Raw genomic sequence first — 12,853 nt, 5'->3', positions numbered from 1 at the left:
GAATACCTGCTTAATTTTTAGTGAATTGTACTGCTGCTCTGATATTAGTAATGCTGACGGACTTTATTTGTCAGTATTCAGGAAGAGCAATGCTATAAGCACACAGCTTAATTGTGATCATTAAGCACACTTAATATTTAGCAGTTATGATATGACAGTGCAAATATTGCTTGTGGTTTTGCTGACTCACAGTGAAATTCTCAATATTTGTTCAAAACAACATTCATTTAGTGGAAAATGAGGGAACTGGGTTCACTCCCTCTCCCCACTCTTTTCTTCAAATAGAAAGAAAAGCTCGTATCAATTAGTATAAGAGGTTGTTAGAAGCAAAAAGCTGGCCACTCTGGGAACGGTTGCTCATTCTGTCCCTCTATATCCAATTTTGTTTAGTTTACTGACAAGGTGACCTAGGACAGCAGATTCCTGCAGCACAGGTTTACCAGCATGAAGAGTCAAATACAGCACATGCAGTTGTCCTCCTGCTGCTGGACAACGTGTGGTGTATTAAGACCAAGGCCATTCGTACAGGTATTTCTGGGCATTTGCCATGCGGATGTTCCCAAAAGGCAGCCTCCTACACGTCCTAGCCCCCTCTCAGAAAGTAGTACAGCACTTTGTACCAGTTGTTATCTGGCCTGTAGCTTCGTACCGGGGGTGGATTGCTGCAGCTCGGCTGAACGGCTGGGTAGGAGTATTATGCAATGCCCTAAGCAGAGCCCGGGCAGTACCCCCTGCATACAAAATTGCTCTGTATAATTTCTCAGTAAAATTATCACCTATGTGAATGTGAATGATTTGTACTGGACAGGCTGGAACAAAACCACATACAGCTATGTTGTCCTTCAGGTCGCAGTTAAATTAATGAGTGCTCTGACAGCTTTTCTGGTTTGTACAAATAAATTCCTGAGCTGAAAGCACTACTTGCCAGACTTTGCTGACAAGCTTCCTGTTGGGGTAGATCTGTTCTAGTATCTCCCACAAGATTTGTTTGGGTTTTATTTCTTTTTTTTTCTTCCAGACACTAGCAGAACTTCAGCAGCTAAATCTGCTGGTAGTTGTTCCTCCTGCCCCAAACCCTTCTCCTGCAACAACACACTGACCTCAGCCTCCTGCAGCATAAAAAAGCCCTGTGGCCCTGTTTAAGGTCAAGGTAAAAGGACTGTTGCCATTTCAAACACATCCTCTCTCCAAATTGAATGCTTTATTGCAGCTAGTACTATTTGTGACTAGAGGCTATAGATCTGCAGGGGGATTGCTTAACGATAAGCTTGTTGATTTGTCTCTCAACATGGCTGTACCCAGGCATAGTCAAAGCCCCTGCTAGAGAGGCATCCACCTGTCCCTCCCTCCTCCATAACCCTTGTTGCAAGATAACTCCTCTCATAAGTGCTTTTTAAGGCATTTACCACCAGTGACTTTTTCAAGCCAAGACCATAAGAAGGAAGGATACCTCTTAGCCATAAGCTTGCTGATTTATTGCTGAATGAGATTATTGCTTTAAGTGAAACTGTGAGAAGCAAATGGCACAGAAAGGGCTGTAACTTGGCGGCAGCAGACAATGCTAAGGTAGCTTAGTTATCACAGTTATTCCCTTTGCTCTTCCTTCCAGGCAAGGGAAATGTTGATTTGTTCTGGGACTGGGAGAGTTTGCTAGCTAAGAAGGTGAAGGGCTCAAGCAGTGTTTTCCGATCTGTCACAGTCACTTCCCACAGTCTCACTTTCTCAGCCCTTGCCCATTGCTGTGCTGCTTCTGTTTCCACTTGCCTTTGGTCCAGGAGGTCAGTTTTGTTTCCCAAGACAATAACTGTTACCTATAAACAAAACAAAAGGGTGAACTTTATACAAAAAGCATCCACCACGCACAATGCTTTAAAACAGCAGGCAAGTAGCAACACAGTTCAGACCTGTTCTTTAACTTAGCACTGGCACAAGGTAAGCTGTGTGTAGGTTGGAAGATCAGGGTCTGGGATTTGAATTAGCCTCATCTACTTGTAGGCTGGGAGCTGGTTTTAATCATAGGGTATGCAGGACTTCCCCTTCTCCCCCCGATGGCTTGAAGGGAAACAATACCCAAGAGAGCCAAAGTTAAACAGCCCTATTCTCCATTTACTTGGCAATTGAGCTGCCCTAGACAAATGATAACAGCGTGACATCTGAGTAGGTCAGAGCAGTGGATGCTTGAGAGGTGAATAAATGCACAGCAGCAGAGAAAGCCTGGATCCCCACAGCTGTGGATTTTGCCCAGCTGGTTTTTTCCCAAGCCCCAACCTGCAATATAGCTAAAGCCAACACTGCCACAAGGCAGCCTGTGCAAGCAGCCCGGGCAGGCTGCCGGGCAGGCTGAGCTGTTACCCGCTCCCGCATGCACGGTAAGCCACGAGAGGGACCTTAGCAGACAGTCTTCTGTCGCTGAAAGGGTCAGATAAGCACCAGCACCATCCTCTGGGAAGCAGTTTCAAGAGCAGCCGGTTAGCTAACTAGAGCAGCACAGCTGTATCAAGTCTAGACCCTTAGTTGTAAGGATCAATCAAGTGACATCTGTATCACCGAGACAGAACAGTATGGCTGAGCTCGGTGGCCTGCCCGGTAGTTCAGTTCTAGGAAGTGCTGAAGATAGTGCTGGCCACTTAAAGTTACTGTTCCTGCCTAGTTTAAGTTAACATTTTCTAAAAATGTTTTACCAGCATCAGCTCTTAGGGGAAACCATGCCTATATTTATAGTTCAAGGTCCTTAGTCAAACTCTGGTCTCATCTCTACACTAGTGGTTTGACAAAAATCAAGTGGTAAAGTCCTGTCTTGCTAATGATTTGGGGTTTTTGCTGTGGCCACACCTGCTTGCTCTTTCCTGTTCATCAGGCTAACTCCAGGATGCCATCTGTTTCTTTGCAGCTAGAGATGTTTGTCCTGTTCCTGTGAGGTCTGAGGCTTCCTTTCTTTTCTATAGCAGCCCATCCATGGTGTGGGGAAAAAATGTTTTTCCCTCTGCAAAAGGCTTTGAAAGAAGCTATAATCTTCATATGCATTTACCGCATGCTCCAACTGAATTTTACCTATGGTTAAACTCTGTCAGCGTGAGAGAACACAATCTCTATTTAGTATAAAATTTGGCCAGGCTTTAAGATGCGTGCTGGAGAGCCCCCACAGCCAGCAGAGGCAAGGAACCAGCCATCACTGCTTTCTGTCATCTGCCACACAACAGGGGACTGTGCCGCTCAAGAAGGTGAAGTTCTGCCCGCTCAGAAACACCAGGTGTTGAGATACATCCCTAACTCAGTTACGGATGCATTCTAGCAGAACCCAAACTTTAAGCCTTCTGATGCTGTCTTAAGGTAGGACTCCTGATCTCACCTTCTACCTGCTTCAAAGCATATTTTATACGGACTAGAAATCACAGGAATAAAACTAATTTATCCAGCTTATTGTGGGTGCTGCTTTTTTGACTATGTTATCCTCAGTCAAGATCACAACTTTAAACTCTCCCAGAGGATAAGCAAATTGGCTGTTTTCTAAAATACCTGCATGTAACGAGAGAGAGTTCTGGCAGGTAACACAGAGAGAGGGACGCAGATCCTGTTGGGGCTGTGACTCCCTCTCCGCATTACAACAGGCTCTAAAGTAACAAATCGGGGCCCTCACAAAACACAGCGCCTGGGAAAAATTTCCTGCTCGTCCACCTTTCCTTGCCCTGCAGGGGAGTTATGATTGACTCCTGTATCCCTGATATACGTGACAGTCTGCAGCTCATACCAGCCCTACCAGCTAACATACCTCTCCAGTGACTGCACATTCGGCTGCTGTCAAACTTGAAGCCTGCCTTCCTCCACCACCCTATGTGCTGTCAGTACTAAACAAGTTACATTTTCGGGAAGTCTCTCCCTACCATTATCCAATTAATTCTTCATGCACTTTTTTTTTTTTTAAACAGCATAAAACAGACATTTGGAAAGCTGTAGGCTAAAGACATTTAACAGGGAAAACTACTTGAGAATATAAAGATACTGTAAGAAAAGCCATAATGCTAATGCCACATGCAAGTTATATTTGTTTAGCTAAGCTGGAACACTGTCAGCTGAAAACACTAGCTGCTTTCTAAGGGAAAATAGAGCAGTCATTTCACACAATTGAATTGATTCAATATGGTTGTTAAAATACATTAAAGCCGCTTTGCCAATTGACTGATGTCTGGGAGACCCATTGTCAATTACACTAGTTTGTAAGCCATCAAGTACATGAATACAAAACAAACAAAGATAATGCCCTTCGTTATTTTTCTATGCACTTGACTTCCCGTGTACAATATCTAAAAAAAACATATGAACTGCACTGCTGTAGACCATATGTTTTATTAGTCATAAGTGTCCTGGCTGATGCATTCAGCTAACTGAATTTTAGCTGTAATAGAGGAAATAAGGAGGAAAAAAAACCACATTCTTTTGCATGACCTACATGGCATGTGAATTAGGCTTTCCCAGCATGAGAAAGCTTCCTTTTGCTGGATTGCCCAAGGCTGTGGGTACATTCATTTTCCTTTGTGTGAGAGTTTTGCAGAAACAAAATCTATGCTTTGCAACCTTAACTTCCTATCCCTGATACACCGATAAGCCAAGCAGTTAAGGCGACCATGCATTACCTCCTTTTTGTCTCTAAAGACGTCGATCTCCTTTTTGAGCAGCTCGACTCTTTGGAAAGCTTCGAGGCTGGTCACAGCGTACACGAGAACGAAGCCATCAGCGACAGAGAAATAGTGTTTTGGCAATTCTACGCCCTCCTGCAGACCCCTGGTGTCATAAAGCCGTAACTGTTCCTTCACGCCTCGGTCTGTCTCCACCGATGCCAAATACACATCTTCCATTGTGGCACCCTCTTCTAAGCCTGTTTTAAAACAAGCAGGGAAGTTCAACTGGTGTAAGTACAGCACCGCTATAAGAATTATTTGCAGTACAGCAGAATTTTACCCCACAATAGCTTTCAGTGCGTGTTTTCCAGAGTGACTTGACCTGGACTCGACCTTACCTGACATCCCCATGAAGGGCTGTATTCATAGATCGCCGCACCAGCTATTTACAACAGTGACACTGCTGTGCTCATCTAATGTATAAGCACATGATTATGCCTGTAAAATTAATCTATACAACATGCATTTTCAGGATAGGATAAGATATACAGCTCTTCCCCCAGGTTCCCAAACTCCAACCACCCAGTATACCAGTTCTATGCCAAACATGCTGCAAATGGGCCTGCTCAAACATAACCCTTTTGGAAGAACAGCCAAGGAACACCAGATAGTCAAGTACTAACATCTCGAGCCTACTTCTTTGCTTCTTACTGAGCTGGATCACACGGCAGAAGCAGGAGCCAAAGGAATAATTCTGGAAATGAGTGTGTATTGATGGTACAACTAACCAACAAGTGAAATCAAGCCAGAAAGGGAAGGGGATGTTTGCATGCAAGCAAAGTTGCATGCTATATTTACTCAAATACACAATGAGCTTTTTCCATCCCTCAGGGATCTAAAATGATTCAGATTTGCTAATAGGAGCAAGCTCATCTACTGCAAGGTAAGAGCATGCACACGGTAATAAGATTTCATATATATATATAACCTGCTCCATGGTAACTATCTGCATACTGGCTCTCCTTCCTCTCTCCCCATGGTAAATGTGAGGTAATTCAAAGCAGTTTACTTTGAACTAATTAGAACATTCTTCTCCAAGCCAAACCTGAAAACACATAGATCACCTTAGCTTCGTGGTCCCCTGGATGCAGATGCGTAAGGTTACAGGTCCCAACAAACTATGTATAGTGTAGCTGGGCTACTTTCAGAGTCAGTTTTAAGTATTCATATAAACCTTTTGCGATCCGCGTTTTTGCCTCCACTGCATTCCTGTATACATGAATTGTTTGCCATTGCAGGGCTACAATAATGAGCACCGCATTATTCTCTTTGTCTGCCAAAAAGAGACCATATTAGCGCATTGTTTAAGAAAACACGGGGGATTATCTGGCCTGTGAAAATAAGGATTTTGCTATATTCAATGACACTATTCAAAATACTTCACATTGACAAACAAGCTAAAGCATTCCACCCACGCTGATGGTCTCCCGTGATGTATGCAGCATTCCTGTGCAGGAAAGTGGCACAAGCTGTTCTTTTTGCCCCTCTCTGTGCACTCTTCATAGGTTTGCAACGAATTAATTTATCTCGCCTCCAAATATAGCCATGCTAACCTAACGTGTGACAGCAAAACTGAGAGCAGAAGGACAAAACAAAGGTTAATAAAAAGAGGAAGCGCGAAGGCATTCCGTGTGGTTGGAGAATGTGTTACACGGGCGTTTTTGAAGACTGAAGCAGGTAGTAGAGCCCTTTCTGGTATAGGACTGGTTTTTTTCTTGCTCTGCTTCATTGCATTGTACAGACAGGTCAAGGAAATATCTAGCATCAGTAAATACTGCTTCGGCAAGAAGGACTGAACCGTAAGTGCCTAAGTTTTCTTTTTAGAAAGCAAAGAATAATGTACAGGTTTTTACCATCTAAATGCTGCACTGTAATTCAACAGTCTTTAATATATCCACATTCTCCTGAGACAGTCTCTTCCTAATAGTATTAAAAGTAGCAGTGAAAATTATGTTTTTTAACATCCTACTTGAAAATGAAGAGGAAAAATTAAGGTCTGAGCGTCAGCAGAATAGAGCAACAAATTTTGATGTGAAATGGGGGGGGCACTTTGGAGGGAACTGGAATTTATGCATCAGTATCAGGTTCCAGAAATTTCACCTACGTACATTAGGGGAGGGAGTATATGCAAGTAGATTCCTAAGCAAACACAGATAATTTTTAGACACAGCTGTGTCACCTTATTCTAGGCCCCGCTTCCAAAGCCCAGACCACATGCTAGCCACATCTTGCTGGCAACGATATTTACACTTCTTGTTAGTACCTTCCCATTCACCCACTTTCCCAGCCTCCATTCAAACATCTGCCAGGCAAGTTGTTATACGAGCAATGGAACTAGTCAGGAAAGCCCAGTGTCCTAGGAAGGTGTCTGGCACCATCTCATCCTCCCTGTCACAAGGACCCCAGTTCTCCCTTCCTTCACTGGCATCCCCAGGCGTCCTCCCACCTTCGCTGCCTGGGTGGGCAGGGGCAGCTTGTGCTGGGGAGTTACTGCTGCCAGCTCGAGTAGGTTTTCCTTGGAGGAGAGCATTTTCGTGGGCCTTTTCTCTCTCTCCTGCTACCAGTTTTTCTAAATTTACAGAAATGTATTTTGAGATACCTACTGCTGTGACACAGATGAACGGGCAGATGGAACCACCTTTCAGGTTCAGAAGCTATGGGGGGAAAGAGGAACTAACAAGACAGTGAACAATCTCGCGGTTTCTCTGGAAACTAAAGATGAAAAAAGTTAAGGAGGAAAGGGAGGAATAGACACGATACCATTCTCTAGGGCCTACTTAGCTGGTGCAAGTCTTGAGAGAGGCAGAAAGGTCTTCATCTATCTTACTGGCTGCTGCCACAGAGGAACTGCAAGGGGAAGCCTCAGTCATAAATTGGGCGGTGTTTCAACCCCTGGTGGTTTCCCAATGAGGAAAAGAAAAGGTTCAATATACTAATGAATACTTCACACTCAGGCTAGACAAGGCAGAGATACTGCAAATACCAAAATAAAGCAAAATTTGGTGGATGGAATTTCAGAAGTTCCCAAATGACTCTCGAACATAAATGCAGTGCAAATTTTGTGTCATCTTGAGTACTTTTGAAGATCTCCTATGTAATCTCTCCCTCCCTCTTCAGGAATTTAGCAAATAACTCCTAAAGCCTGCTATTGCTTGCGTTTCTACAACTCCAGGATAACGGGCTTTGCTTACTTACATCTCAAATGACAGTGTATCAGAGGATCTCTGACTTGTAGAAGAGCTCAACAGGACTCAACAGGAGCTGGTCTATTTAGATTTGGCTGCTAGTTAAGTACGGGTCCCACCAACCACTAGCCACAGTTGTGACCCTCAATTGCATACATTCAGCTGCATTTTCATCCATTTCTAAAATACAAAGCTGACTGCAGCTCTGCCAGGAGGTATTTTTGATTTAAGAAACAAGGATGTAAGAATGCATAATTTGGTTAATTAGCCTCCACATCTTTGAGCTGTGAAAGCTAAAACCCCAAATCCCTCCAGCTGAGACCAAGCGAGGCAAATTCTCTCTCATTATGGGTTCTACCACAGTAATATATGGTGTTTTCATTCCCAGCTAGTAAGATGATTTGAAGTAGCTGCTTATGAATAACCTGACCATACCAGCTATTTATGCAGCCAGGAGGCAGAGATAAGGAAAATCGTATTTTCTACAGGAAAAGTTCTCATCTCCTCCTGCTTAGCTGATAAGCTTTGCCATAGGTTGAGGGGCCAGAGATATTTTAAGGCAGAAGGAAGACTCCCTTCTGTGCCATCACTAAACAGGAGCACTGTTTAAGGAAAAACACTTATTCTCTTTGCAGGATAGGTGCCAAAGTTAAGCCAGCAGCTTTCCTGTTAGCTCTCTCAGAGAGCTCAGGCCAAGCAGTGCCAGGTACCACAGGTATTTAGTGGGACAAACTGCTGCTGCCAGTCAAGGACCCATTTCATGACCAAGGAGAAAAGACTGGCCCCTCTTTCTTCGGGACTGCAACAGAAGGTGGAGGATTTGGACAAACACAACATTGAAGCCACAAAAAGAGAGATCGTCCCAGGCAACATATACATACATGCAAGCCTTAAAAACTATTTGGCCTGACCTATGGCGATATAGTCCCTGCGTGACTCAAAGCTAAATCTGCACCCATTTCAAACATCTCCTTTCAGGTTTTGTTTGATTCCTTGTCTCAGTTTAGCCAGAGAAGCTGCCGTGCAATATGTACATTACTTTACGTGGCTCTGACAGCATCTCTCATCTTTCTGCCCTCTCCTTTCTCATCCTAGGGCCCAGGCCAAACAGCCCCTCTTACAGTTTTAAAAGCCTAGCACAAAGCCCAGTGCCACACACGCTCACATGCTCCAGGGACATAGATATTCCCTTTTCGGGGGTATTTCTCCCTCCCTACTAATTTTTCCTCTGACCTCAAGCAATCTTAGTGCCTTTGCAAGAGTGCTAGCTGCTGACCATGTAAGCAACTGCAGCACTTAGGGACTTCATCCATGACAAGCCAAGGAGAGCTGAAGGCACACATTTTTCTAGGAAGAAAAACACAGCGCAACTGGGTTTACAGCATCATCACCAAGCACGCGGCCAGGAGCACGGGCTCAAAGCCAAGAGCTTTATATAGCAGCATGAAACCTCCAAGGACACTAATCACTTCCCTGATAGCAGCTGTGCCACCACTCCTTTTTACAGGAAAGTCAACAAGAGGCACGTTAGCACCGACATAGACTCAGGGCTGATTTACTGCCAGGAGGAGACCCCCATGTCAGTGGCTGGGACACCTCGGAGGATAGCACCAAACCTTGTGCTCTGAGCCTGCAACCAAGTTCGAGCACGCCTCTTGTCACCGGGAGGAGGATGTGGACGCCCTCAGGAACAGCGAGACTCCGTGCGTTGGCTCAGCAGTCCTCCCCATGGCACCCCGTCCCCTCTCCCCGTCCCTCGGAGCGGCCGCAGAGCTGCTCCTGACGTCAGTCAGGAAGCACAGGTTTTGAAACAGCTTGTGTCCATGCTGCCGTACCCGGTGAGCTGCCTTGCTCCTTGGCTCTGAACAGACAGGCTTTCAGCAAACACACTGGTCCTTTTCGCCTCCTGCCAAAAAGGCCAGCAGCCAAGATGTACATGTCAGCTTTCTGGAGCTCACAAGCTTTAGGAAACAAGGATTGAGATTCAGTAATCATGTTTTAAGCGTAGAGGGGCCAGCTGTGCAATGGTAGCACCAGCAGCAGGTCTGTGCAGTTTAAAGCTGCAGCTGAGGAGCAATCAAGGACTCGCCAGTCCTCAAATTCTGTTCTTACCCAGAGAGACCCTCACAGTGGTGTCCACAGTTTGAGGGTTTAATCAACACAGGTTGGAGCAGTAGCTAAAGATCTTCTGGGAACCGTTTTCACCATACTTCAGGCACCTTCTGCCAGAACTGCCCGTGGGCTGAGGAAGAGGCAGGGGGGACGGTGGCCACTCAGCGGGACTGCCAGAAACACCAACATATTAGTCCATCCCCCAAAATGTGCCTGATGGCACAGGCGGGTGATATCGAAAGCGCTGGGCTGTGGCCGCTCGTCCCTTGGGGCTGCAGTGGCTCCGTACGAGCCCTCTCTTTACTCTGATCTTGACTCTGCTACTTGCCCTCTTTCTCCAAATATCTTGGGAATAAGATTTGACCAAAATCATAAAAAACGGGAGGCTACCTTCTTCCTTCTCCCCTTGCACCCCCCCTCCGCTATCAGCTGCTTCCTCCCTTACTGCTACCTCCGTAAAATAAGAGCAGAGCTGCGGGAAAGGAAAACGGATCTTTTTGGGAGAGGAAATTCTTCATGCACATCGCGCAATGGCTGCATCGCGCAATGGCTGAGCTGGAGCGGAGCGTCCGGGAGCGACAGAGGGACACCTGCAGCTAAACCCCGGGCACGAGGCCTCCCTCCGGTTATGTCAGCCAGTATCCATGACGTTGTATAATCGTGTACATGGCTGGTTCCATAAATAGCTCCTCCGATCAGCAACACCCGAATATCCTTCCTGCCTGGGTTACTAATAGGAGCTCGGGCAGGAAGTAATGCAAGGCAATACGATTTAAGCAACGTGGCCTTGCTCACGCTGCGCGGGTGTCTGTGACAATCGCCAAGGGCAGAGGAGAGGCAGGTCGGTAGCAAAGGGAAAAACCTTCAGCCTGCAGGTTTTGCAACCTGCACGCTGAAAGCTACACGGGGCTACGTGCAGAGGGCTCTGTAGGATGCTGGAAACAGATGTTGCTGCAACATTAGAGGAAATCCTCCTTTTAAACAAGGCTATTAGCACGCAGTTCTGTATCACGCTTTGCCAGCAAATTCCTCCCATCCACACATGTTAAAGGCACAGTGCGTGCAATGCACCGTTCTAGAAATCCTAGTGTTTATCCAATAACTTACCCCAACATCTAATTTGCCGGCCCAAGGAAAAGATACAAATGGACTAGGCATCTTCTGTCAAAGCCCTGAGATTCACCCCTGGTGCCACCCCTTGTTTCTGGGTGAGGCAGGAATAATTCATCAGCCTGCTGATCGTTGCCCTTCCTCTGAAAGCCGAGTCATGTGGAAACAGAGGGAAACAAGCCAGCTTTGCCTTCGTTCCCTTTCTTTTGTGCACAGCAAGTCTCAGACATCCCATGCTCCTCTCTCAAGTCTGTTTTCCACAGGAGGATTTCTCTGAGAGCCGAGAAACTCAGCCCTTGAAGTTCAGCACAGAATGTGGGACCTAAAGCAGAGCTGTTTTAATTTTCAGCACTTTGATTAAATATGAGCCAAAACCAAGCAAAATAAAACTTTAAGAAGGTGGAACAAAAGTCTGAACAGTCTCTCCACTCATCATGTGATATCTATTTATTTTTCAGGCATCTACAGCATCTTTCAGGGAAGGAGATATTATGTAAATAGGCAGCAAGCACATCACCTACTTTCTGTGGTTTTTTCTTTTTAAACATTCAATTTTTTTATAACTGGGAACATGATGGAAAGGGTTCTTCTCCAAGCCTCTTTTAAAAATCAGTAAGCAAGGGACGACGAATTTCAAGAACTGCCCAGAGATGCAACAAAAGCACATTAATTTCCTCCTTCACCTCAGTGCAGTCCGCAGTCCTCGGTTACTGCTTTTTGGAGGCCCACACAGAACAAGATCCTGGAAAAGCAAACAATCCCCCCCCCCCACCAAAAGTAAAAATATCTCACCAACAGTATGCTTTCCATAGAGAAGCTGCTCCAAAATCGCAGTCTTTCCCACCGAGGCCATTCCGCAAACCACCACCTTGTAGCCCTTTCCCATCTTTCCCGAGAGGGCAGAGTCAGCAGGCGAGCCCTGTGCAGACACAGGAGTCCGTTAGCCTGGCGCGGTGGCAGAGCTCGGCACCAGCCAGAAGCAAAGCCCCCGAAAGGCGAGAGGCAAAACGCGAAACAGCGGGTGACTCCGAGGCACAGCTCCCTCCCAGGCGCTCACCAGCGACTGATATTTTTAGGACTAGAGTTTCCTCCCACACCATTTTTTAAGGTTTTAGGCGGCTGCCATCGGTGCCGGTGCTTGCCTGCAGCCTCGACACTCGTCCCGTCGGGCTCGGGGAGGCTGTTTGCGAGCGCTGAAGTGCGCAAACCCTCTGGGGCAGGGGCTGTGCTTGTTGGCGTGCGTGTACACTGCAAGACTTGCGTTACCGGGCTTCGTGTTTTTGCTGCGGGCCTGATGGAATCTGGTGGTATCAGGATGGCTTCTGGAAACGCGACAAAACAGCGGTTCCTGCCCTTTTATTTCACGCACAGAAAGTTTCTAGCTTTTACAGACTAGGAGCTAGAGAATAGGAGCGTTAAAGGCAGAAGCACAGGAAAGCAAATGCAAAAGCAAGTTTTTTGGTCTGTTTTAAATCGGTTTGGATGGGCAGCGGTTGGTTTTAGCAGGAGGCCCCCAGAAGCCAGGGGCAGTTCCCTCTGCAAGTGAGCCTGCCCTTTTATTTCACGCACAGAAAGTTTCTAGCTTTTACAGACTAGGAGCTAGAGAATAGGAGCGTTAAAGGCAGAAGCACAGGAAAGCAAATGCAAAAGCAAGTTTTTTGGTCTGTTTTAAATCGGTTTGGATGGGCAGCGGTTGGTTTTAGCAGGAGGCCCCCAGAAGCCAGGGGCAGTTCCCTCTGCAAGTGAGCCACAGCAGGGCGGCCAGACCCT

At 46.1% G+C, this 12,853-nt stretch overlaps 1 protein-coding gene across 2 annotated transcripts; it reads right to left on the bottom strand.

The window, feature by feature from the left end:
- Positions 1-1,454: 1,454 nt before the first annotated feature.
- On the bottom strand, positions 1,455-12,049 carry NKIRAS1 (NFKB inhibitor interacting Ras-like 1). 2 transcript variants are annotated; one of them, XM_009580383.1, is made up of 3 exons: positions 11,876-12,049; positions 4,632-4,873; positions 1,455-1,811 (listed from the first exon to the last, which is right to left on the bottom strand). In XM_009580383.1, the coding sequence occupies exons 1-3, from the start codon at positions 11,967-11,969 to the stop codon at positions 1,572-1,574; spliced, it is 576 nt and encodes a 191-aa protein (XP_009578678.1). In that variant the 5' UTR covers positions 11,970-12,049; the 3' UTR covers positions 1,455-1,571. The 2 variants fall into 2 exon arrangements, with proteins under 2 accessions (XP_009578678.1, XP_009578679.1); XM_009580384.1 differs by lacking the exon at positions 11,876-12,049 and adding an exon at positions 5,254-5,385 and having other exon boundaries at positions 1,458-1,811.
- Between the last annotated feature and the right edge of the window lie 804 nt (positions 12,050-12,853).

The sequence above is a fragment of the Fulmarus glacialis genome, unplaced genomic scaffold (assembly GCF_000690835.1).
Source record: "Fulmarus glacialis isolate BGI_N327 unplaced genomic scaffold, ASM69083v1 scaffold39536, whole genome shotgun sequence".
NCBI classification, from domain to species: domain Eukaryota; kingdom Metazoa; phylum Chordata; class Aves; order Procellariiformes; family Procellariidae; genus Fulmarus; species Fulmarus glacialis.
Note: the sequence above shows the minus strand (reverse complement) of the source record. Positions and strands in the feature narration are given on the sequence as shown.

Coding starts and splice junctions, on each gene's coding strand:
- NKIRAS1 (XM_009580383.1), bottom strand. CDS start 11,969: ATGGGAAAGGGCTACAAGGTGGTGGTTTGCGGAATGGCCTCGGTGGGA. Junction 4,874..11,875: donor CTATGGAAAGCATACTGTTG/GTGAGATATTTT, acceptor GTTTTAAAACAG/GCTTAGAAGAGGGTGCCACA. Junction 1,812..4,631: donor TCTTTAGAGACAAAAAGGAG/GTAATGCATGGT, acceptor TTTTGTTTATAG/GTAACAGTTATTGTCTTGGG.